At 37.7% G+C, this 24,033-nt stretch overlaps 1 protein-coding gene across 1 annotated transcript in view; it reads left to right on the top strand.

Annotated features, from left to right (window-relative positions):
* ADAMTS20 (ADAM metallopeptidase with thrombospondin type 1 motif 20) overlaps positions 1-22,660 on the top strand; it is a 154,473-nt gene extending 131,813 nt beyond the window's left edge. The window contains exons 31-38 of the mRNA XM_012807470.1: positions 1,348-1,548; positions 2,249-2,378; positions 2,580-2,674; positions 2,762-2,853; positions 3,722-3,855; positions 8,878-8,969; positions 19,614-19,718; positions 22,571-22,660. Of these exons, the coding sequence (XP_012662924.1) occupies positions 1,348-1,548; positions 2,249-2,378; positions 2,580-2,674; positions 2,762-2,853; positions 3,722-3,855; positions 8,878-8,969; positions 19,614-19,718; positions 22,571-22,660 (939 nt within the window). The remainder of the gene's footprint in view (positions 1-1,347; positions 1,549-2,248; positions 2,379-2,579; positions 2,675-2,761; positions 2,854-3,721; positions 3,856-8,877; positions 8,970-19,613; positions 19,719-22,570) is intronic.
* The last annotated feature ends 1,373 nt before the right edge of the window (positions 22,661-24,033 follow it).

Below are 24,033 nucleotides of genomic sequence, written 5' to 3'. Positions count from 1 at the left end.
AATTTTTGGATGTCCCTCCTCTGCCTTGAGGTTACCTCTCAGGGTGGGTTCTTCTCCTCATTTTGGGTCTCATTTCTCCAGCTTCTTCAGACTCCTGTAAAAACTTTATTGCATGTCAGACATCATAAATTTTACCTTTCTGGTTACGGGATGATTATTATTCCAATATACATATTTTTAACTTTGTTCTAGGTTGAATTTATTTAGTTTGGAAGCAGTTTTATCCTTGCTTGCTATGCTCTTAAGATTTGTGAAGTGGGACCAGCATATTATCTATTTTAGGGTTAGTTTTCCTCTCTATTGCAGTGAGACCCTTTTGAGTGTGATACCCAGTACCCCCCATACGAAAGGGTTTTGAATTGGGTGGAGAAAATGGGGCACTATGCTTGGGTCTAGTGTGAGTACTGAACAAAGTAACTGCTAAACGTTTCAGCTGGTTCATCACCTGGCTTCTCTTGGTATCCTCCTGTGTATCTCCAACTGGTTAGAACTCTGCTATCTCCCTTTGATTGTGACAAGGCCCAGAAAATCTTTCACAGCAATAGGCTAGAAAAATGATAGGGTCACTTTTTTTGTTTCCCGTGCCTTATCATTATTGTTTATTTTTTGATGTTGAGTGTCTTAAAAAGCATTGTTTTATATGTTTTGTCCAGAAGCTTTGGTTCTTTCACGTTAGAAGGTAAATCTATTCAGATCTATTCATTGTTATTTCACATTTGCCAGAAGCAGATGTTTGCCCATTTGGGGCCTGAGGCTTTAATTTATATCTAAATCACTTACCTATTTTAATCAAATGGCATTAGACTTCACATTATGTTCTTTAAGATAAGTGTATGCTAATTTATACATGGTTACTAGTAACTTACGGCTAAACAGTGTCCTTTATTTCAGATAAGAACCCCTAATATGTTTCATTTCTCCACAGTTGGGCCTATTAGAAAATGTAGTTTCGGTGGTGCCTGTGGCTCAATGAGTAGGGTGCCAGACCCATATACCAAGGGTGGCGGGTTCAAACCCAGCCCCGCCAAACTGAAAAAAAAAAAAAAAAAAAAAAAAAAAAAAAAAAAGAAAATGTAGTTTCATTTGATTAAGATATCCTTAGTAGTATAATGGAAAAAACATATACATACACTACAGATAGAAGATCTAGCCAGAATCTGCGTCCTTTACATTTACTGGTACAACTCTGGGAAAGATGCCTGATGTCTTTGAACCTTTGTTTACTCATCTGTAAATGAGGCTACTTAAATTTGTTGTGTAGCTGACAAATTAAGAATCTGACAAATATTAAACCCTGGCTAAATGTAAGGACATCATCTTTTCTCCTTGTAATTATGTAATCTTCAGTGTGCAGGTAACTGTGGATTTAGTTATCGACAAAGGATTACATATTGCATTGAGATCCGTCCTACTAAGAAACAGAAGCCCCATCAGCTTTGGCCGATAGACTACCGAGAATGTCCCGTGATGCCTTTCTCTCAGGTTCACAAATGCAGCTTTAGGAGCTGTTGGCATGTGGCCACTTGGAAAGTTGGAAAATGGAGCAAGGTTGGTGTATAATTATGAATTTAAACCCTTATGAATAAGACTTTCTAGAGGTAGGATGCCTGGTGATCTATCTAACTAGATCTTTAAAGGTATCTCATATCCCTATGATCTGGAAACCACTTTAACAGTTATTTGCATATGTATCTTATATCTGTTTCCACGCTTACTATAACTTGGTGAAAGCAGAGACCATAACTAATACTTATTTCTATTCCTCAGAGAACCTTGAGTAATGGCTTGCACTTTGAGTCAGTGCTTAAGAAATATTTATTGGTTAAGTAAAGAAGTAAACAAATCTAACATCTGAGTAATAAAAGTTACTTATATCCTATTCCTAATTTCACAGATTAAAAAAACAAGTAAATATTACTTTGAAAACTTAGCATATAACTTAATGAGAAAAAACCTCCAGTAGTCTTGATAACTATCATTGATTAATGTTTAGTATGTATTTACAAGGTACTGTTCCTGCTACTGCACAGAATAAAGAAAAAGGAAGCCAGGAACTGAGTTAGAATGGATTCAGGCTCTTTCCACCTGCGACTCTCTAGCCTCCATCATATTTTTGCATCATCAGTGGTTCCAGCCGCTATTGATCCTTAATTTGTTCCAAGAGGACTTAGTCTGAGAGAAGGAGGCTTGGATTCCCTGGGCTGTGATTTCTCCTATAGTTCACCTTCCCATTTGACTCTGTTCACAGTGCTCAGTGACTTGTGGAATCGGGATAATGGAGAGACCAGTGGAATGTTTGGCTGAAAATGGCCGGTCCAGTGACTTATGTTTAAAGCGATTAAAACCAGACGCTCAAAAGAAATGTTATGTCAATGATTGTAAGTAATAGGCTTCAAAAATCTACTTAGTACCTAAGTTTTCCAAGAAGATTTAGTTAAAATGTGACAATAAATATTTGTAGTAGACACACACTCCACAAAAGGAGTGTCAGATTTTCAGTGTATCCATTCTGTGATTCAGTTCATGCTGTGCCTGCGATTTCTTTTGTGTTGATAAATTCTGTTAACTTGTCTTTGAAGGTAAATCATTTACCACCTGCAAAGAAATTCAAGTGAAAAACAACATCACGAAGGATGGTGATTATTACCTTAACATTAAAGGAAGATTAATAAAGGTATTATGAAGACAGTTCCTATTTGATTTTAACATTGACCACTGACTTTGGAAAAAGCTTTTCTAGATGTTTGCATTTTCCCTTCAGATCCATTGTGCAGGCATGCACTTGGAGAACCCCACGGAATATTTACCACTGGTCAAAGGTGAAGACAACTTTTCTGAAGTGTATGGCATTAGGTATGAGCTGTGTTTTGGCTTATGTGTGCATGTTCATGGTCCTTCAAAAAACTGGAGGACCATGAATTAGAGAATTAGAGAATTAGAAGTTCTAGTCTTCAGGGTGCTATTGGAATAACTGGCATGTGGGAATAAATAATTTAGAAGCAGGTGCATGCATTGTGCCGTAAGCTAGATACTATCCATGTCTGTTCATTAATAAAGACTGGAGGCTGGATGTAGCACCTCATGCCTGTATTTCTAGCATTTTAGGAGCCAAGGTGAGGGGATTTTTTAAGGCCAGGAGTTTGAAGACCAGTAGGCAAAATGGTGGGAAAAAAAAATATCTGAATGTGCTGGTGTCATGTATATGCCCAGCTACTCAGGAGGCTAAAGCAGGAGGACAGCTAGAACCCAGGAGTTCAAGGTTACAATGAGCTGTGATGGCGCCATTGTGCTCCAGCATGCATGACAAAATGACCCTCTGTGTCTAACTAAATAAATATATAAACAAACACAATAAAGTCTTGAAAGTTAACGTGTACTCATATAGAGACTGACTAAGAATTCTGGGGATGAACAGTGGGATACAGAGAAAGCAAGAATTTAAGACCTACATGGAATTTCATAGAAATCAAACTAATTCCATTACCAAAAGCTAGGAAAATGGCAGCTCAATTATTTTTCTACAAACTGTTCTTAAATTTCCCACTGAGAATTTCATACGTTAGCCTGCAGGACTTTTTACTTCTTTTCCATTTAACTTGTTGACACTATAACATTGAAGAGCAGGAATGTGTCTTTATCTTCTCACTTCCAAAGTTTACTATCCGTCTGCATTATGTGGCTAACTACATCTAAAGCTGAAAATACGGCAATGTTGTTACAGGCTACGGAATCCATACGAATGTCCTTTTAATGGAAGTAGGAGGCAAGACTGTGAATGTAAAAATGATTACATGGCTGCTGGATACACAGTTTTCAGCAAAATAAGAGTTGATCTCACTTCCATGCAAATTAAAAGTAAGTGCTAAATCTCTGCTTTCACCACAAAAAGCCTACATGTGCTAATGGAAGTCTCACAACATGTCAATATATGTGATAGCCAAAGTATAGACAAAGGCCTTGTGCAAAAATTAGCAAAAAAATTTTTTAAAGTTATTTACTGCACACTTTTTCTGCAATGGCCTGTGCCAGGAAGATCCTTAATGAAACAATGATGAGGTACTGCCTTTCCAAGACAAAACTCTGTACCTTAAACCCCCAGCTACATCAAAGGTAACGAGCTAATATCCTCAGTGTATAGTATAATAACTTGTAGGAGCTTTTTACAGGGTTCAAAGCAATAATTTACCAAATATTTTCCCATGCATTATGGCAGGTGATCATTTTAACAAGCCTGTGTTAGTTAAGGCAGGTATGTCACAAAGTTACAAATCATGAAATTAAGTGGGAGTCAAATGACTGTCTCAGTTCATCCAGCTGGTAACCAACGTCAGGGGGGAACCCCAACGTCCTATTCACAGATGCCAGATTATAGATCATACTGCATATCTGGGAAGTCATTTATAATGTAGCCAAGTCTGAACATATTAATGGGACTTAATATACATTGGGCATAATGCAGCCTGCCACCCTGAAAGTTACTATCTCCATAAAGAGGCAAAGAAGTTCATTTCCGAAGAAGAGACTCCATCCCAACTGCCATTAAGGCTTCAGTGCCTTCACCCTAGAAAAACAATTTGGTGAGACAACATATACCTGAATACATACTAATCTTACACATACCCTTAGTGCTGCCATGTAATCCTACTATATTTCCCTTGTCTATTCTCTCTCCCACTTACTTAAACATCTAACTCATATCTTCTCTTCTGGCTCCAAATTTCAGAATTTTTAACACCTCTACTCCACTCTGCTGATGACTGTTCTATCTCACTGAGGCAATAGAACCAGAGGGAATTCCTTCAGTTCCCACTGCTACCTCTCCCAACCTGCCGAAATCTTTACCTACATCCTTCTCTCCAAAGCACTGTGGATGAACTCTTGATGCTCCCAGCCAAGGCAACCCCCTCCACCTGTGCTCTAAGTTCATTGTTTTAGCACGTTTCCCTTTCTCTCTTCTTACAGCCTCAGTTCTTCCTCTCTGCTGGATCGTTTACATTTTGTGAGAGAAACACGTTCTTTTTTCTCTCATCATATCTTCTTGACTTTCTTCCCCTCCAGCCACTGTTTTAATTTTTTGTGTTCCTTTATAGTAAAATATCCTAAATGAGTTGTTATTCTCACTCTCTAATTTCTCTCCCCATGTGCTTTCCTGAGCTAGATCTAATAGATCTCTTGTTCATACCTCTCCCAGGAAATAGTCCTTATCAGAATCACCAGTGACTTCTGTTCTCTTAAATCCAGTGATAAATTCTTGGTTTTCATCCTACACCCTCACCAGCAGCACTTGGCTTTCAGGACTTCACTTTCTGTGGTTGGCACCTTCCTTGGCCATCCTTCTCCTGTCCTTCCTGCCGCTCCTCATCTTGGCTCCTTACTCTTCATCTCCCACAACACTGCATGCCGAGGAGCTTAACTTCCCAGTCATTCCCTTGGGAATCTCATTCAATTTGTAGATTTCAAATACCACCTGTTAAAGGGCAGACCCAAGCTCATATTTCCAACTTGGATTTCTACCCTAAACTTCAAGAATCCAACTGTCTGCTCAACATATGCATGGGACTGTCCAATAGGATAATTTGGCATATCCAAAAGTGAATTTTCAGTATTTCCTGCCAAACCATCTCCCTTCCCCCCAATTTTTACCATTACAGTAAATGGCAACTGTAATCCTCTAGCTAGTTTAGCAAAAATCTACCTTCCTTCTGTACCCACAAGCAATCTGCCATCAAAGTCTGCCAGGTGAGTCTTCACCTGCTATGGCCTGAATCGTGCCTCCCACCCACCACCAGAATGCACATGGTGAAGCCCAGACCCTCAATGTGATGGCATTTGGAAGTGAGGCTGTGGTATGTAATTGGGTTTATAAAAGCGAGGCCCTCGTAATGGGATGAGTGCCCTTATCAGAAGAGAAGGAGAGGGGAAAGCTCTTTCTCCCAGGAGAAGGCACGGCAGGAAGGCAGCCATTGCCCGTTCGGAAGGGAGCCCTCACCAGAAGCCGACCATGCTGGCTTCCTGGCTTCCAGCTTCCAGAACCATGAGAGATGGATTTTGTTGAGTCAGATACCCAGTCTATGGCATTTTATTATGGCAGCCCAGGCTGTGCAAGACATATACCAGATTTCACTTTCCACTACCTCATTTGATTTCATTTGCTCCCACCTGGTCCAGGTCTGCATCATTTTTTATAGGAATCATGCTGCCTGTGGACTGGATCATTTTTTGTAGGGATATGCTGCCTGCAGACGGTGTTCCTACTTCAGTGCTGCACCTCTCGTCCCCCTGTGGACCAAGGTTCTCTTCTCAACAGATAAGCCAGAGTGATTCCCTAGAACATAGTCCTGTCCTGTCTTATATTATATACATTATCCATCTGGTCTTTTTAACGACCTCAAAGTCTGCTCAAAACTCTCCAAACATTTCCCATTTAGCTCAGAGTAAAATCTTTGCCAGTCCACAGAACTCAACATGACACCCCTGTCTCCATTACCTTCCTACTTTCAGTCCCCTTGCCCCTCCTCCCCACCCTGTCTACTCTACCCCAGACACACTGCTGTCCTTGCTGTTCCTTGAACACACCAGGCGTGTTCCTGCCCTGAGCCCTGTGTACTTACTCTTCTATCTGCCTGGCACACCTTCATTTCTTTTGGGTCTCTGATGAGATTCATCTTCTCAATAAGGCCAGAAAGGACCATTCTCCATTCCTAAATTCTCTTTCTCCCCATCCTCTTCCCTGATCTATTTTCTTTTCACAGAAAATATCACTCCTAACATATAGTATAAGATTTACTGTATTACTTTTCTCTCTCGGGTAAGACTCAGGTTTCAGCAGCCTCTGTTTCATCCACTGTTTTTTTCACAGTATCTGCAACACTTCCCAGTGCACAGTAAATATCAGCTGTATTAAAAGCCTTCACTTTCCTTAAGACGCTCATAGGAACACCTGTCTTGAACAATCTTGAAGAGACATTTAAGGCAACTAAGGTAGGGGATAAGAGATTCAGAAGGAGGGAGAAGAATGATCAAAGTATGGAAGGGGGTATGCTGGAGAATGAGAACTATTCCAGTTTTGTCTAAACATAAATCAGATGGAGGTTCTGGGATGGATAGTAGCCAGTTACAGAAGTTCCCAAAGGCCTGATCATGATGAGAGGGTATACTAAGATAAACAGCTGAATTTTATCTTGCAATTCATAGGAGATAGTCGAGTAAAGACAGAACTGGTAAAGAAACAGACTTAGTTGGAGGGAGAACACATTATATTCATGAAGATGATTAGGAAGTTAATGTAAAAATTCAGATAGAAAATGTTGAGGGACTGAATTAGGGACATGAGTCAGGATCGGGACCTATCTGAGAAATATTAAAGTGGTCTACTCTATAGGATTTTATGACAGAAAGGGTGTGGAATTAGTGACATGGAATATTTAGAATGATTTCCAAAATAACCAGGTAGATGGTGGTGGCTCGTTGAGATGGGAAATACAGGAGGGTAATAAATTTGGAGAAAAAGATAATTTTAGTGCATTTGGCTCTGGACATATTAAGTCAGAGATATGGATCATAACAGGAGGTTGAAATATGTTCTGTAGCCCGTCAGAGTCAGGTAGACTAGACATGTACTTACAGGTCATCATTTATAGAACTGATGCCTTTGGTTGGTCACCATGCTTTTGGAGGAGGTAGTAGCAAAAGAAGCTTTGAAAGTTGCATCTCTGTGCTGACCCAGCCTGACCCCTAAGTGTCACACATAATCAGTGGTGTGCATGCGAACCTTTCACAGTCAGATATCCAGGAGGAGGAAAAGTCAGATGTGTAGTATTGGGCAATTTCCACGGTGTGTACACACATGGAATTCCTACCATGGCCAATTGTGTCCAGTCAACACGGCCTTCTCACACAAGGAACTGGGAAGGCATGCATGTGGTTGGCTCTCACTAGTTCTTACAAGCTGGTTCTGGAACACCACAATAAGCCTCCTGGTTTTAGAAAGTGTCCTTGGACACGTGATGGATATTTCTAGAAATGCTACATTTTGGGATTGCCTCCAGGGAACTGGTGTCATCACAGGGAATGCAGTGATCTTGCAGCTTGAAAAGTGAAGTGATTTGAAATAACACCAATGGAGGTGACAGCCACTGGGTGTATCATTTGGTTGGGTTATTATTTAAGCGATTCAAACATGATTAAGTGATTGAAGCAGCTGACTCTTAGGCTCCTGCCAACCAATGATAGATAGAGCCAATGCTTCTATTTTTGGTACTTTATCAAAATCTCCAGCACTATTGCCAATCAGGATATGCACATATTTTACCAGCAATGTTAGCAAAAGTAAGATTGAAAAGAATAGAAAGGATAATACAATGATATAAGAAATAAAGGAAATACCACCCTTTTTAGCACAGAGCTTTTGGATTGCCTGATGTGTTGATACACACATACACACGTGTTGTCAACAAGCACGTATAGACTTGATCTTGCTTTGTTACATCGATTTACCTTTAAATAATCTTATTTTTCCTTCAGCAACTTTGCTCCTAAACCTACTTCATCTATTTTAGGTATTCATTCTGATATAAAATATAATAAAGCATTTATTTAGTTTTAAATCCTCTATTTCAATTATAGATGAATAATAGATAGATGAATAATTGCTCTATAGATTAGAGCAATTTATGAGATGAACATGTTTGTATCAAAAAAATTATTTATTTGGAGCCTGTTCTAGGTTATGTACTATAATCAGGAAAATTTTGACTTAAATTTTTAAAATTAATTATCAACATATATATTAAAGAAAGTAATATGAGAACTGTGTTTGAACAGAAGAAGACGGCATTGCAGTCTCCATGATACAGCATTTCATTTATTATTTTCTAGCTACAGACCTTCTTTTTTCCCGGACAGTATTTGGAAAGGCTGTTCCATTTGCCACAGCTGGAGATTGCTACAGTGCTGCCAGATGCCCACAGGTATTTCATATTTGATTATTTTTTCCCCATCACTATGAAAAAAAAAACTGATAGTGCTTCATTCATCTTGTAATCAAAATATCACAAGAAACACAGTAAATAGAAATGCAACACTTCTCATATGCACTTTATTTCAAAAGTTATGAATACATTTTGCCAACTGAACTTGTTTGAAAGGTAGAATAAAAATTTTAAGTTGTTTAGATTCTATTTCTCCTTCCATGATAATATATCATTTTTCAATTGTGACTCAGTCCACGGCCATGAATGGACTTGGTTATTTAATAGTTGGGTGTTTAATTTCCACATGTTTGCGAATTTTCCAAATTTCTTTCTGTTTTTTATCTCTATTTTTATTCCACTGTTTGAAAGCATACTCCACAGTAGTCTTCAGTCTTTTTACTTATTGAGCTTGTTTTATGATATAGTATATAGTTTACTCTGGGGAATATTTGATACATGCTCAGGAGGTGTGGCCATCCATCCCCTTGTTGCTGGGGGGAGTGTTCCACAGGTCGCTTGTTGGTTTATAGCCGTCCAGCTCTTCCTTTTCCTGGTTGATCTTCTACTTAGCTGTTCAATCTCCTGAATGTCTGCCAGTATTATTTTTGAATTATCTATTTCTCACTTCAATCTTGTTTCATACACTTTGTTTAGTTTTGTTTATTGGGGGCTTTGTTGTACAGGAGTACATGTTTGTTTGTTTGTGTTTAAATCATAGCTGTGTATATTAATGCAATTACGGGGTACAATGTGCTGGTTTTATATACAATTTGAAATATTTTCGGCAAACTGGTTAACATGACCTTCATGGCATTTTCTTAGTTATTGTGTTAAGACATTTATATTCTACATTTAGAAAGATTCACATGTACCTTTGTAAGATGCACCATAGGTGTGGTCCCACCAGTCACCCTCCCTCCACCCATCTTCCCCCCCTTCCCCATATTCTTGGGCTGTAATTGGGCTATAGCTTTCATATGAAAGCTATAAATTAGTTTCATAGTAGGGCTGAATACATTGGATACTTTTTCTTCCATTCTTGAGATACTTTGCTAAGAAGAATATGTCGGAGTATATGTTTTTAAGTGTCATAATTTCCCAGTAGGTTGATATTTTTGTTATCAATTGCTCTTTATCCAAGAATATTTTTTGTTTTAAAGTCTAATTTATCTGATATTAACATAGCCACTCCGACTCTCTGAGTTGTTGTATATATTTTCATCTTTACTTTTATTTATCTTTGGATCTGGTGTTTTGCGTCTGCTATGCTCCTGTAGAGCATTTGAGCATTTTGTTAGATTGTTGCCTTTTGATGGGATTGTGTAGTTGTTGCTGTTACTGTGTTGTATTCACAGCCACTGTTTTTGTTTCCTCTATGTTTTGTTCTGTCTGTGTTCCACTGTTCTTCACGGCTTTCTTTTTTGCTCAGGGTATGTTGCCTAGTATAACATTTAAAAGTCCTAATGTTTTCATTCTATTTTTTGAATTGCTTCCTTAGCAATTATTCACGGACTTACTGTATATGTGTGTGTGTGTATACTATAGAGAGCATATGTGTATAATATTTCCTATTTACTATTTTTAATATTAAATATTTTTATATTTCTAGTAAAATATAGAAATTATATTCTTATATATGACCTATTTCATTCTTCTTTGTTGGTGCTATGTTCATTAAACATAAATGCAACAGAGCCACAATGTATTGTTATACTACTGCCTTGTATAGTTTTATGCCTTTTAGAGAATATGAGAAAAGAAATTAGAGCAACTATATATTCGTTGCGTTTTTAAAAATATAAACCTTTTTATTTAGTATTCTTGGTGGTCTTTTATTTCTTCCTGGGGATTGGACTTATTATCAGGAATCACTTTCTTACACCCAAACACCTTTTCTTCCATCTGCATTATTTGTGCCATGGTTGTCAAATATATTATAGGCCAATAATATAATTATCTACATCTTGGTTCATACAACTGTTTTTAAATCAGTTCAGAAGAAAGGTGAGGAAATATGCAATTATAGTGTCTTTTATAGTTACCAACATAATTGCCTTCACCAGTACTCTCTCTGATTGTTTTGTGTCAATTTGTATTATAGTAAATATAATACTTATTTCTTCATTGATATTCTCTATTTGATAAGACGCTTTTCTCACACATTCTTTTACATTTTTAGACATGATTTTCTTTAGTTTGAACATATTCGCATCAGCCTCATTAACGTCTTTGTCTGCTTAGTCTAACATCGGATCGCTCCCAAAGGCAGTTTTGGTTGCCTTTCCCCCCCATATGAGGAATCCTTCCAAGTTTCTTTTTATGTCTCTTAATTTTTTGTTGAAAACTGGACACTTTTGGTAATATATTTTAGCAAGTTTGGATACTAATTTTCCCCTCTCCTTTGGAACTTCTTGCTGTTATTGTTGTTTGCGTGCGTATTTTTATTTTAGTTTCTTGGCTGAACTGTTTCAGTGAATTCTAATTTTTCCCCTCAGAGGAAACAGCCGTGGGCAGGCAGAGTCACCCCCATGCTCCTCTTCCCCAGGAATGACAGTGGTCTCTGCTAGAAGAGGGATTCAGCTCCTTCTCCAGGACTCCCTGTTATGTTTCTCACTGGTTTGACTCTACTGATCCCATCATCGGCTCTTGGTCTCCACTACTTGCTAGATGATTGTTCTGGTCTTTGAAGGACATCCTGAGACATAAATTACTCCACAGTTGATTCAATTAAATCGAGCCCTCCCCCACCCCCAGCCTTGACTAGGTGTATAGGTCAGTCTTTGAGGTTAGGAAAGAATCCCAGAGGAGCCCTTCTTAGCTTGTTCCCTGGTTCTTTCTGTGAACCTTCAATATCATCTATTGCATTTCTTGTTGCTGTCCTTGAGCTACCACCCTCCTCTTTACTGCACACCACTAAAGTCTTGTTTTTAATAGCATCCGTAAGTTGGAACTTACCTACATTCTATTCCAAATAAGCTCCGTCCCATTAAGAAAAGCTATGGAGTTTTCAGGTTTCAACTTGTTTCTCTCCCTGGGAAGAACCTCTTCACCTATCCTGTGGATCTGGAGGCAGGGACGGTGGCCTATTACTCAGAACAACACCCCTACTCTACAAACAGGGCCCTGCATCGTGGCATTGGGCTTTGATCTTCTTGGATTTCACTTCTCAGCATGAAAGCTCTGCCCTACCAATGCTTTGGGGTAAGGATGATTCAGATTTAGTGGTTTGTGTCTGCTGTGCTTAGTTAAGATAGATCATCTGCTCTATGAGTAAGAACTGGGTAGAAGAAGGGAGCTTCAGCCTCTCGGCTCCTCTTGCTTCTTGTTATAAACCTTTTGAGATACAGAGCTGGGTAAGACATGAAAGGCTGGTGGCCTGCCCCTCCGAGGAGATGGTGGGAGAACGGAGTCCAAGGTTCTTAACTGCATTCACCATGACTACAAGTCCCATCTTACTGAGCTGTGAGAGAGAGAGGGCGGGCCGTGGATCTCACTCTTCGTACCTAGAGTTAGTAGATTTTCTCCAATAAATGTTTCTCTACTTGCTGCGTAACCTTATGACAATTATCAGAGATGTGTATTGTCAATTTTATAATTTTCACTAGTTGTGCTTGTTTCACTGGAGAAAGTGTCCAAGGGCTACTCACATTGCTGTTCTAAGAGTTTTTCTTCTCTTGGCTATCTTTTGTCAAAGCCGTTAACTCTATAAGGGAATTCTCTGTTCCCATTCAATCTTTGAGGCTAGTTAGCTCTATTCTTGCTTATCCTTCCTCTTCCCAGTGTCCTAGTTCATTCATATTGGTGATCAATAACTACCCTGTAGGTGGTGACTACATCCTGCATTGGATAAGACTCCCCTGCTGAAATTTCTCTTCTGAAGACTTGCGTTGTTTCTTCAATACCTGTTCTAACATCAAGGATGTGTGATCTAGAATTTTAATGGGATGATCAACTGGAAGCCTGTGTATCACATTCTGATTTTTTTTTTTTTGAGACAAAGCCTCAAGCTGTCCCTCTGGGTAGAGTGCCATAGCATCACAGCTCACAGAAACCTCCAACTCCTGGGCTCAAGCGAGTCTCCTGCCTCAGCCTCCCAAGTAGCTGGGACCATAGGCGCCCACAGGCGCCCACCACAACGCCCGGCCATTTTTTGGTTGCAGCCATTATTGTTGTTTGGCGGGCCCAGGCTGGATTCAAACCCGCCACCTTAGGTGTATGTGGCTGGTGCGTTAGCCACTTGAGCCACAGGTGCCGAGCCCACATCCTGATTTTTTAAGGACATTTTTTTGCTTATCTTTGATGTCCGACACTGTGAAAAGTATGCATAGACTTTTTTTTCTTTGCTAGCCAGCTTCCATTTGTGTTTAGGTATCTAATGCATGGCCCAAGGCAACTCTTATTCTTTCAATGTGCAGCAGAGAAAAAAAAGGTTAGACACCAATCTTTTCCCTGGTAAATGGAGATCTTTTGTTGATGACACTTCACTTCTACCCCTTTAAATGGAAATTATTCATTCTCCAATGGCCAACCCATCTCAGGACGGGTCAGCTTTGTCCAAGAACCCATCCTCTTTTTAAGTTATGCCACCTGGTCATATATATGATGTGATTAGAGAGAAATAAATTATTAGTGCAACTTAACAGTGTGAACAGTCTTGCTAATACAAGTCCCAGTCCTCACGGAAGTCATTACATTGAGAACTTCACCAAATTCTGGAAATCTGCTCCTTGTCATTATGTATTAAATTGAGTAAATTCTGGCCAGTGAGAGAACAACATACTTCATAGCAGACTGATGTACAAGTAAAACATATAACTGTCACATGGAACCAAAATGCCTTGTATTTTATTTATAAACTCTCCTCATAGGAAAAATCATAACAGCAAGCCCATTATTATAGAAGAAATTTTTTGATGGGTATGGAATCTGAATAAGAGGTATTTACAGAATCAGATTTTTAAATAAGATAGTTTTTTTTTCCATTTCTTTCTAACTCCCTTTCTCCAATTTCTGTGTATTCTAATTTTCCCACGATATTTTAAGAGAGTTAGGTAGCTATAAACTGGGTAATCACCATTTATAGTTGAAGATATGGACATTTCATATGAACAATATGCCCCAGATCCTTGAGAAAGTTACAGGCAGAACCAGTAATAACATTCCCCTCTCTATCAAGGCGCGATGCCTCACTCAGACAGTTTTCGAGGCATTCTAGAATACAAAGCTTTATTTCAAAAGTTAAGGATATCATTGGGGCATATAGACCTGCTTGTCTAAGGGAGCCATGCCCGTCTATGCTCAGTCTGCATTCTTCTGCTCAAGGCTACTGTTACCAAAAATACAAACTACCCAGTATTTCTGGAGACATTCTGGTGAATATATAAACCAGATTTTGTGTTAAGTTACACAGCATTTGCATGAATACTCTCCAGATGTTTGCTGTCACAGAAAGAACCTATTCTGTTGTTTGGGATTCATCAAAACCACATCCTCTGTGTTTGCATATGACAGGCACCCTGGACATGACTGCTGAAAGGAGAGTGCACACATATGGCTCTCTTTAGGGAACACAGACTCCACCACGTTGCAATAGGAGATGGAGTTTAGGAGTGTGAGGTGATTTTAGAATACATATGTCAAAAACGGGGTAAAGTAAATGTCCTTTACTTTTTGCAGACACACAGACAATATGGATCTCTTCAGCTGGTTTGTAATTGATATTTGATTACATAAGAAAAAAGAAATATGCACATTCCATCGATTCTAGTAGAGCAAGGCCAGCCTCATTTAGATGGTGTAGAGTCAGTAATTACAGATTTGGAATGCGTATTTTTTATTATCACATGTAGGGTTGAATCTGTACGCAGAAAATCTCCCTTCCGATTATATAAGTTCATCTCTGGCCTTATTTTTGTCCACTTGATTTGTCTTGTCACTGAAAGCAAGGCATTCAGTCTTCCTTTTGTGGGGTGTCCATCTGTGTTCCCTTGCATCCCTGATAGCTTTGTTCCCTAAAAGCTGTTGCTGTGTTATTTAATGTACAATACTAATGTGTTACACCTTCATTGTGGATCATGAATTTGACATTTCCTTGCCATGGTTTCATGATTGGGGACCAGATTTTGGAGTTTCGATACAGGTTTTTGTCCAAGTTTCATGTGAACATAAGTTTTCATTTCTCTAGGATAAATTCCTAGGAGTGGGATTGCAGGGTCCCCTGGTACGTATAAGAAACTGCCAAACTGTTCCGAGAGCGGCTGTGCCATTTTATATTTACACAGGCAAGGTCGCTTTGCTTCCTCGGCAGCACTGCTATCGCCAACTTTCACTTGTTTTTCTATCTTTGGTGGTGTCAGGTTGTGGTTTGTATTTGCATTTCTTGAGTGTTTAATGATGCTAGGCGTCTTTTAATTGCACTCTGTATATTCTCTTTGGTGAAGTGTATGTTCAAATCTTTTGTCCATTTTTTAAATTGGTTAGTTTTTTCCTTGATGTTGAGTTTCTAGAATTTATAACATAATTCTGGATATAAATCTTTTTTGGGACTTGACTTTTTTTTTATTAAGTCATTCATACATCTATCATAAATACATTTATGCCATTATGGGATTCAATGTGTTGATTATTTGTAGAAATTAGAATGCTTACATCCTACTAAACAACATAGCCTTCACCTCATTTACCCGATTCCCGGATTAAGACATTTATACTCTACACCTGATAGATCCAATTTGTACTTGCAATATGTTCCATAGGTGTGGTCCCCCTATCAACCCTTCTTCTATTGACTCACCCTCCTCCCTTCTCCCCTTTCTCCCCTTCCCTCCTTCATCCTGGGGCTTGACTTTTAAAAGTATTTTTTCCTACTCTAAGCCTTATCTTTTTTTTTTTTCCTCTTAAGTATTTCTCATAGAGCAGAAGTTTTCAAGTTTGATGAAGTCAAATTTGTAATTTTTTCTTTTGTGGGCTATGCATTTAATGTCATATCTAAGAAATTTTCGAAAAACCCCAAATTACAAAACTTTTTTCCTTTTTTGAAGTTTTCATCAAAAACTTGTATAGTTTTATTCATGTCTGGGCCTATAATTTATTTTGAGCAAATTTTTGTAGAAACTCTAAGGGTTTCTGCACGTTGATATCCAATTGTTCTAACACCCTGTGTTGAAAATATAATGTTTTCTCCACTTCATTGCCTTTCCACCTTTGTCAAAAGCCAATTTGTGATATTTATGTGAGTGTATTTCCAGAGTCTGGGTCTTCTATCGATCTACGTGTCTCTGTCTTCACCCACACCACACTGATTGATTACGATAACTTTATAATGAAGGTTAAAATAAGGCAGGGTGGGTCCCACAACTTTTTTCTTCCCTTTAAAGTGTGTTTTGACTATTTTTATTTCTTAGCCTTTCTATGTAAATTTTAGAATCACCTTCTATATCTACAGAAATTCCTGGTAGAATTTCTATTGGAATTTATTAGATCTATAGATTATATACATAACAAAATAGGTACCACATATTCTGAAATTGTAAAATACAATGATTTGATCAGCCTTCACAAACCAACCAGTCAATCTAAGAGGTGGAGCATTAAACTTACATCTACTCATGTACCCCTCCTCTGTCTTATATCCGTCCTTAGTTTTTTTTCTTTCTTCTTCCAATTTCTTAAATTGCTAGGTCTTCCGAATCACCTTACCTTCTTTCTGTGATTTGTCTATGGGGATTCTGCTTTGTTTAGTTGCTCCTTCTAAAAAATGTCAGGAAAGTGGAAGAGGAAATAAACATCATAATACTATTAAAATATAGATTTGTAGTTGTTTCTATGCTGAACTAACTTTTCAGGTTAAAAATTAAGTTTGAGGTTTAAGTTTTAAGGGAAATGAATATTGGAATCAAAATAATTAATAGATTCATTCACTCATTTATTACTTCTGAAGCCCCCTAGGAATGTCCCAGCCCTGTTGTTTTGGTACTTACCGTTCTCTCGTTGCACTGCATTTACTTAGGTACCTATGCTATTGCGCTTGCTAGAGTTAGGGTGAGATCTGTCTTTGAACTCTGAACTCCCATAGTCGTTGACCCCATCTCTGTCATGCAATTAATTTTGAAAAAAATGAATGAAATGCATTTTTTAGCCCTGTTGATATCATCACAAATTTCAGATGGTTTTCTTTTTTTACCATTTTTTGAAATTGTTTGATGTAGCTTTTTAAATGAGAACTAAGTGTAAGAATAAAGTTCATGAAAATTAGTCTGGAGTAGCAGCTATTTCTAGACTCCCTTGATTGTGTTAATGATGACCTAAACAGTCAGTAAGATTCCTTCCACTTACCTCCAGTGCGTATGTATTCACGTGTTTCCAAGTCACATTATCAAGAAGGTATAGAATGAATGCAAGAGTGGAGTGACAGTATTAGGATCTGAAAATACTATCCGGCCCACCATACGCACTCAACAAGTGTCTAGGCCCAGGAAACTTGCATTATAGATTATATTTCCACTTGTAAGTAATTTTATTTAGTGAGAAGTGTAGAAAATGTGAACCGAAGGCATCCAGTGCAAAACCTGCATCATCTGGATTAAGTGTCAAAGAGTGAAATACATCCTAAGAATGAGTTCTTCTCATTCAAATGCTTACCAGCATAAAATGCTGCCATCATTAATATTAATATCATTCATTATCATGGAGTCTAAAGGGTTTTACATGTTGATGTATTTACTTGTCTAATGGTGTTATTTAATATTTATAATTCTATACTTAATTCATCCATTCAAAAATATTTATTGAGTGGCTTGGCACCCTGTAGCACAGTGATTATGGCACCAGCCGCATACACTGAGGCTGGCAGGTTCGAACCCAGCCTGGGCCAGCTAAACAACTATGACAACTGCAACAAAATATAGCCAGGCACTGTGGCAGGTGCCTGTAGTCCCAGCTACTTGGGAGGCTGAAGCAAGAGAATTGCTTAAGCCCAAGAGTTTGAGGGTGTTGTGAGCTGTGACACCATGGTACTCTACCAGGGTGACAAAGTGAGACTCTGTCTCAAAAAAGAAAGAAGAAAGAAAAACTTATTGAGTATGTGGACTCTTTCCCAGGCTCCAGGAATATAAGCAATAAAGCAAATATACAGGTCATATTCTAAATTTCACAATTAAGTGATACCATATGCAATAAATCTCCTTTGAAATTTATCCGAAACTAATTATTTCTGCTATGGAAATTCTCCATTTATTGTCATTGTTTTATAATGTATTTGGTCCTTATTTCACTTTAAATAAGAAATATAGGCTCGGCACCTATAGCTCAACCGGCTAAGGCGCCAGCCACATACACCTAAGGTGGCGGGTTCGAATCCCCAGCCCGGACCCGCCAAAACAACAATGACGGCTGCAACCAAAAAATAGCCGGGTGTTGTGGCGGGCGCCTGTGGTCCCAGCTACTTGGGAGGCGGAGGCAGGAGACTCGCTTGAGCCCAGGAGGTGGAGGTTGCTGTGAGCTGTAATGCCATGGCACTCGACCCAGGGGGACAGCTTGAGGCTCTGTCTCAAAAAAAAAAAAAAAAAAAAACTTAAATAAGAAATATATAGGATTGCTAAGAAATCAAAGTTAATTAACTGATATCTATTTTTAGCAATAGTAATAATTCATATTATAAATATATTTAAATGTCTAGCTTTTGCTGTCATTCATATAATATTTTCATTCATATAATATAAAACTCAATGCTTCATCATAGTCCTGCTTAAGATTCATGAGTCTCGGGGCCATTTTGATACAATCTAAGAATGCCTTAGTAGCTCTCTGAACCTACCTGCATACAGAACATTGTCAGGAGGCTGACTTAGCTTGCTTGTCTGCTGTTTAGTGTATCAACCTGTACTAAAAGATCATATAACCGTGAGAGATCTTACCCATTCAAGTCACCCATTCTCTCAATCTCAGTTCTTTGAAGTTTCATTGTTAACAAAGATAGTCCGCAATACTCTGATGTAAAAATGCTCATTGTACTTGAAAAAAAGTAGGTCATAAAGACACTAGGGGACCCATACACCAAAACGTGCATAAGTCCTGTGGTGTCACATATGCACACACTCTTCTGGGCACTTAAAATGGCTATAATATCAGTAATTTTGTATGGTAGATTAAGAAGTGATATTCTTACCACAGAAAGGTAGGGCACCATAACAGAAGATTCTAGAAAATACATTAAACAGGTATAACATCGTACAAGTTACAATGAGGGGTCACAAATTGAAACTCCACAAGTGTCCACGTATCACAAGTGTCTGTCCCTACAAACACCTTCTTTTAGGACTTGCTAAAGGACTGTTAGCTCTAGTTGCCAAGTTGTAGAGTGCTGGGGTTGCACAGAATTACTTTTCCATGAGTAAAAGTATGTGACTTAATTCAATTATTACTTATAATTGAGAAGACTTATTTTTGATCAATTTTAAAAATCCTTACCTCGTTCATTTTCTTTACAATGAGATGCAATCAATTATTCTTTCATTTTATAAAAGTAAAAAGGATCTTAAACTCTTCCATATATAATTCTCATTCAGATGTTTCCAGGTGAGAGCACTATTAAATATTTTACGAATTCCATCTGTTACTGTTTTTTTTTTTTTTACGTTCCAGGGACAATTCAGCATTAACTTGGCAGGAACTGGAATGAAGATATCCAGCACGGCCAAGTGGCTTGCTCAGGGGAGCTACGCCTCTGTCATCATACACAGATCCCCGGTAAGTCCTACTGGGCCAAAAGCACGTTGCAAATACTTCTGTGCTGTGAAGTAGCATTCAAGGTCTTCTACCTTCAATTTAAAGTTAGATGAAGTTGATGATTAAAGAGTTATTGCATATAAAGTGTATGATATATAGTGAATGCAGCACAACATCCATGTTTGAAATGAAGTGGGGTTCATTTTTATTAATGTGCATATGTAGTTTTTGTATACATACAAATCCATATACGTACATACAGGCTAAGATACAGAGAATGAACTGTCAAATGCTGTGGCATGTAGATTTTGTCTATCTCAAGTTTGGGGCTCATGACTTGAAACGCAGGTATTTTAGAAAGAGGCAGTGCTGGCAGCACCCATATCTCAGTGGGTAGGGCGCCAGCCACATACCCTGAGGCTGGGGGTTTCGAACCCGGCCCAGGCCAGCTAAATAGCTATGATAACTGCAACAAAAAATAGCCGCGTGTTGTGGCAGGTGCCTTTAGTCCCAGCTACTCAGGAGGCTGAGGGAAGAGAATCTCTTGAGCCCAAGAGTTTGAGGTTGCTGTGAGCTGTGATGCTACTGCACTCTACCAAGGGCAACATAGCGAGACTCTGTCTCAAGAAAAAAAAAAATACAAAGGCAGTGCTTTTTATCATATTTTAATTATTAAAACTTTATAGGTTTTAACGTTTTAAAGTAAGGGCTAAATATTTGGTTTACTTACCTCACTGCTTTGCTTTAGTGATGGGTGATGCTGGGGCCACTTATCATTTAACAAATATCCTTCATAGTTTTTTTTAAAGAATTAGGATTATGGGGCAGTGCCTGTGGCTCAAAGTTGTAGGGTGCCAGCCCCATATGCCAGAGGTGGCAGGTTCAAACCCAGCCCTGGCCAAAAACTGCAAAAAATAAAAAATAAAAAGAGAGAGAGAGAGAATTAGGATTAGGATTTATGTTCTATTTCTATGTTCTATTTCTATTTTCCTGTCTATAGGTGATTATGTAGTAATAATAGGTTGTGTAGTTATTTTAACTCCAGCATATATATTTATCCAAAGTAGAATTTATTGAATTTTGTTGCTGGTGCAGGGTCCTCATATGTACAGTTTATGAAATGCTTTCTCTTCCTTGTAGTTATTGTGTCCAAGCACGCCTCCATCCACAGTGCATCTGCTTCTAAGTTACATGTTCTCAACTACGTTGCTCATAAATCAGCACCACAATAGTCCTGCGCAGGCTAGTGTTTTGTGATTTTTCTTCCTATTGATGAAAAGTGATTTCTGTTATACTCCCATTTATATGAACATTTTTTTGTGTGAATTAAATTCAGTGTAATGATATTTATAGCCATTAAAATATTCTGTTTCTGAAGATGATGAATTTGTGCGTTACACAGCGACTAATGAATTTTAGGTTTTATTATTTCCCTTATATGGCTGAAGACTTTCAAAAAGAAGGACTGTTTTTAAACATCTTTTTTGCATATTTAAATCTAATTCCTTTTTGCAAAAGAATGGGAATCAATTAATTACTTATTTAAAATATAATCTGAGCAGATATAAATGTAGAGAGATCAATGAAACATTCTGATCGTATGCACTCAACTTTTAGATATTTTTTGGTTAAATGTAAAGACTGAATTCTGGCTGAAGTAACCAATAAATATGGATATTTAGCAAAATTGTTCATTTTGCTTCTGTTGAATGTCTCTTCTAAAGATTAATGATTTATATAATTCACTGGGAACTTTTTGCCTCAAGCGAAAATGTTGCATACGATGGGCATTTCTTTGGGATCTGATGCCTGCTGTGAAACTGAGACTTATGAAATCCAAACATAAAAATGCAAACATAATAATTTCATTTGCTGGTAAATTCAATCAAGATTGTTTTCACCTCAGCAGTTTGTTTGAGAATAGGGAAGTATACAGAATTGAATCATTACTGTTATTCCCTTCTCTGTGTGCTCAGCTTCTCCCAAGTTACAGTGGCCAATAGGGAAAAAAGGCAACTTCTATAGCCCTTGGTCTCCAAGCATCTTAACATGTTCCAAGAGCCCAAAGTTTTCTTCTCTGCCCTTCTTCCTTAGAGTAAAAGAAAAATCTTACCTTCTCCAGAAATGGTAAGAATTCAGTCTGTTTTTGTCTCATCCTATCAAAATGCCTTTGGTCTTAGAACTTTTGGATCAAAAGATAGAAAAAGCCTAGAAAGTACATCTATTATATCCTCACCACAACCCCCTCGACCCCACGTCTGCCCATGTGTTCAACTGAGTTGCTTGAGCAAGAATCTCCTCTTTTAGTCTTTCTCTAATTATAGAAAGGCATTTCAGCCATTTCTCCTCTTTTAGTCTTCCCTAATTATAATGATGGATTTCAGCCCAATTTTTATTCATTTTTTTCTCTATCTTACCACCTTCATTTGATACTTTTCTCCAGGGTGTATTTCTAATTCTTTCATGAGATGCTTGAGATATTGTAGCTTCCTTTACGGTCAAGTTTGTATAACTTTCTTTTATTTAGTCTAAGAGAATGTCATATAAAATTATGTCAATATTAGACAGCTAAATGGGAGAGGTTTTAATCAACTCACTGAAAAAAATAGATTCCTGGATGAAAAATATGTGGATTGAGATAAACCGCCTAAAGTACAGTATGATCCGTAATTATTCCATGGCTAATATGAAGCTCAAGTTATCTAGTTCCCTTTGAGCTTTCCCGTGACCACTGATGTGAAGTAATATTAAAATGGTGTGACCTTCGACCTGGAAGGGAATTGCAGATTCAAAGCATTGGCTTTTTCTGCTTTGCGTGTGCAGACATTAGCTTGTGTAAGATTCTCCTACCTTCTGCCTCTACTTATTTTCAGGATGGAACCAAAGTGTACGGAAGTTGTGGAGGCTTCTGTGGAAAGTGTGTTCCTCACATGATGACTGGGCTCCCAATTCAAGTGATGTGAACATTCGGAAGAGGGAAGTGTCCCCCAAAGAGAAGATATTCTCTGGAACATACACATACCTGGTGCTCATTCCTGTACCCTGCCTTCCTGAGATTTCCACACCCAAAATGTCTCAGCCACTTTTTCAGGGTGCTCAGTAAGAATTCAAATTGTTATTTGCTTTTTTCAGGGTCTGCAGAATAAGCAACACATGTGTGATTTTAATCAGGATCTTTTTTAAAGAACACAATAATTTATGGTAGAGAATAGGAGGATGTTTCAATGAATTATACCAAGACAATGTTGCTGGTAACAGCTCAGACTGGACCACAGTTATATTGTACCTATGAACACACATGTAAATCTCTGCTCAGTGTTCTACTATACGATGAAATGTTTATGCTACTTATTCAAAAGGAGCAAGTAAATATTAGGTAACAAACTTATTCAAAATTACTGTAAACATTATTGAGTCTATCAGGTGAACTGCAAATTAATAGTTATATCAAAAAAGGACATGGGCATTATACTTTCTGCTGATACAGGTTAGATGCCTTGTTCTATTTTCCCTTTAATTTGAAGTTATGGATTATGGTGTTTCAATGTTAAAAAAAAAAGACCTTAAAATATGGTACAAATTTATATTAAAAATGAATGCTTGGGTTAAATACTGTATATGAAATTTTGTGGGTAGAATACAGAAAACATATATTAGAATTTCATTCTTAAAATCTACCTCTAATTTGACTATACTTATAAGAACAAAGCATTGTTTTTATAAAGTTTATATTCTATTTTGCCTTCATAACTCTTTTATGTTGGTGTGTATGTATGTATATTCTTTAAAAATCTGTTTTCTCAAAGTTATGTACTGTATTTTATTGATCAAGTTGAAAGTGAGAATTCCTGAAATTTTGAAATCCTATTTTGGTAAACATAAAATTGTATTTACATATGCAAAAGTTGTATTAGAGATGTTTAAGTTATTTTATATCAGAGGTTTCTCAAAGCCAGAACATAAAAGAGATTATAAAACTTAGCTATTCAAGGAAAATTCTCAGGTATTAAGAGATGTTTTCATGTGGATTATTTAATTCTGTATTGTATAATAATTTAATTTTAAAAGACAAACAAATAATATTTTTCTATAGCAACCTACTCTGTAAACCAAAAATCAAACAAAAACCAAACCAAATCTACTAATAGATTTTTGCTGGTAAAAATAGTGCACTAGTTTTACCCACAAAGTGTTTTCCTCCCCCAAACATTTATTAAGGATATATTGTATCATATAAGGTACTAAACCAATTTTGCACCAATGTTGTTTAAAGAAACATTTGGGGATCTCTGTATCAGAAAAGAAGTACTTTGCACTGTGTGCCTTAAACCAGTTA

The sequence above is a fragment of the Otolemur garnettii genome, unplaced genomic scaffold (genome assembly GCF_000181295.1).
Source record: "Otolemur garnettii isolate 467f Iridium unplaced genomic scaffold, OtoGar3 scaffold00070, whole genome shotgun sequence".
In the NCBI taxonomy this organism is placed as follows: domain Eukaryota; kingdom Metazoa; phylum Chordata; class Mammalia; order Primates; family Galagidae; genus Otolemur; species Otolemur garnettii.
This window is presented reverse-complemented; position numbering and strand designations above follow the sequence as displayed.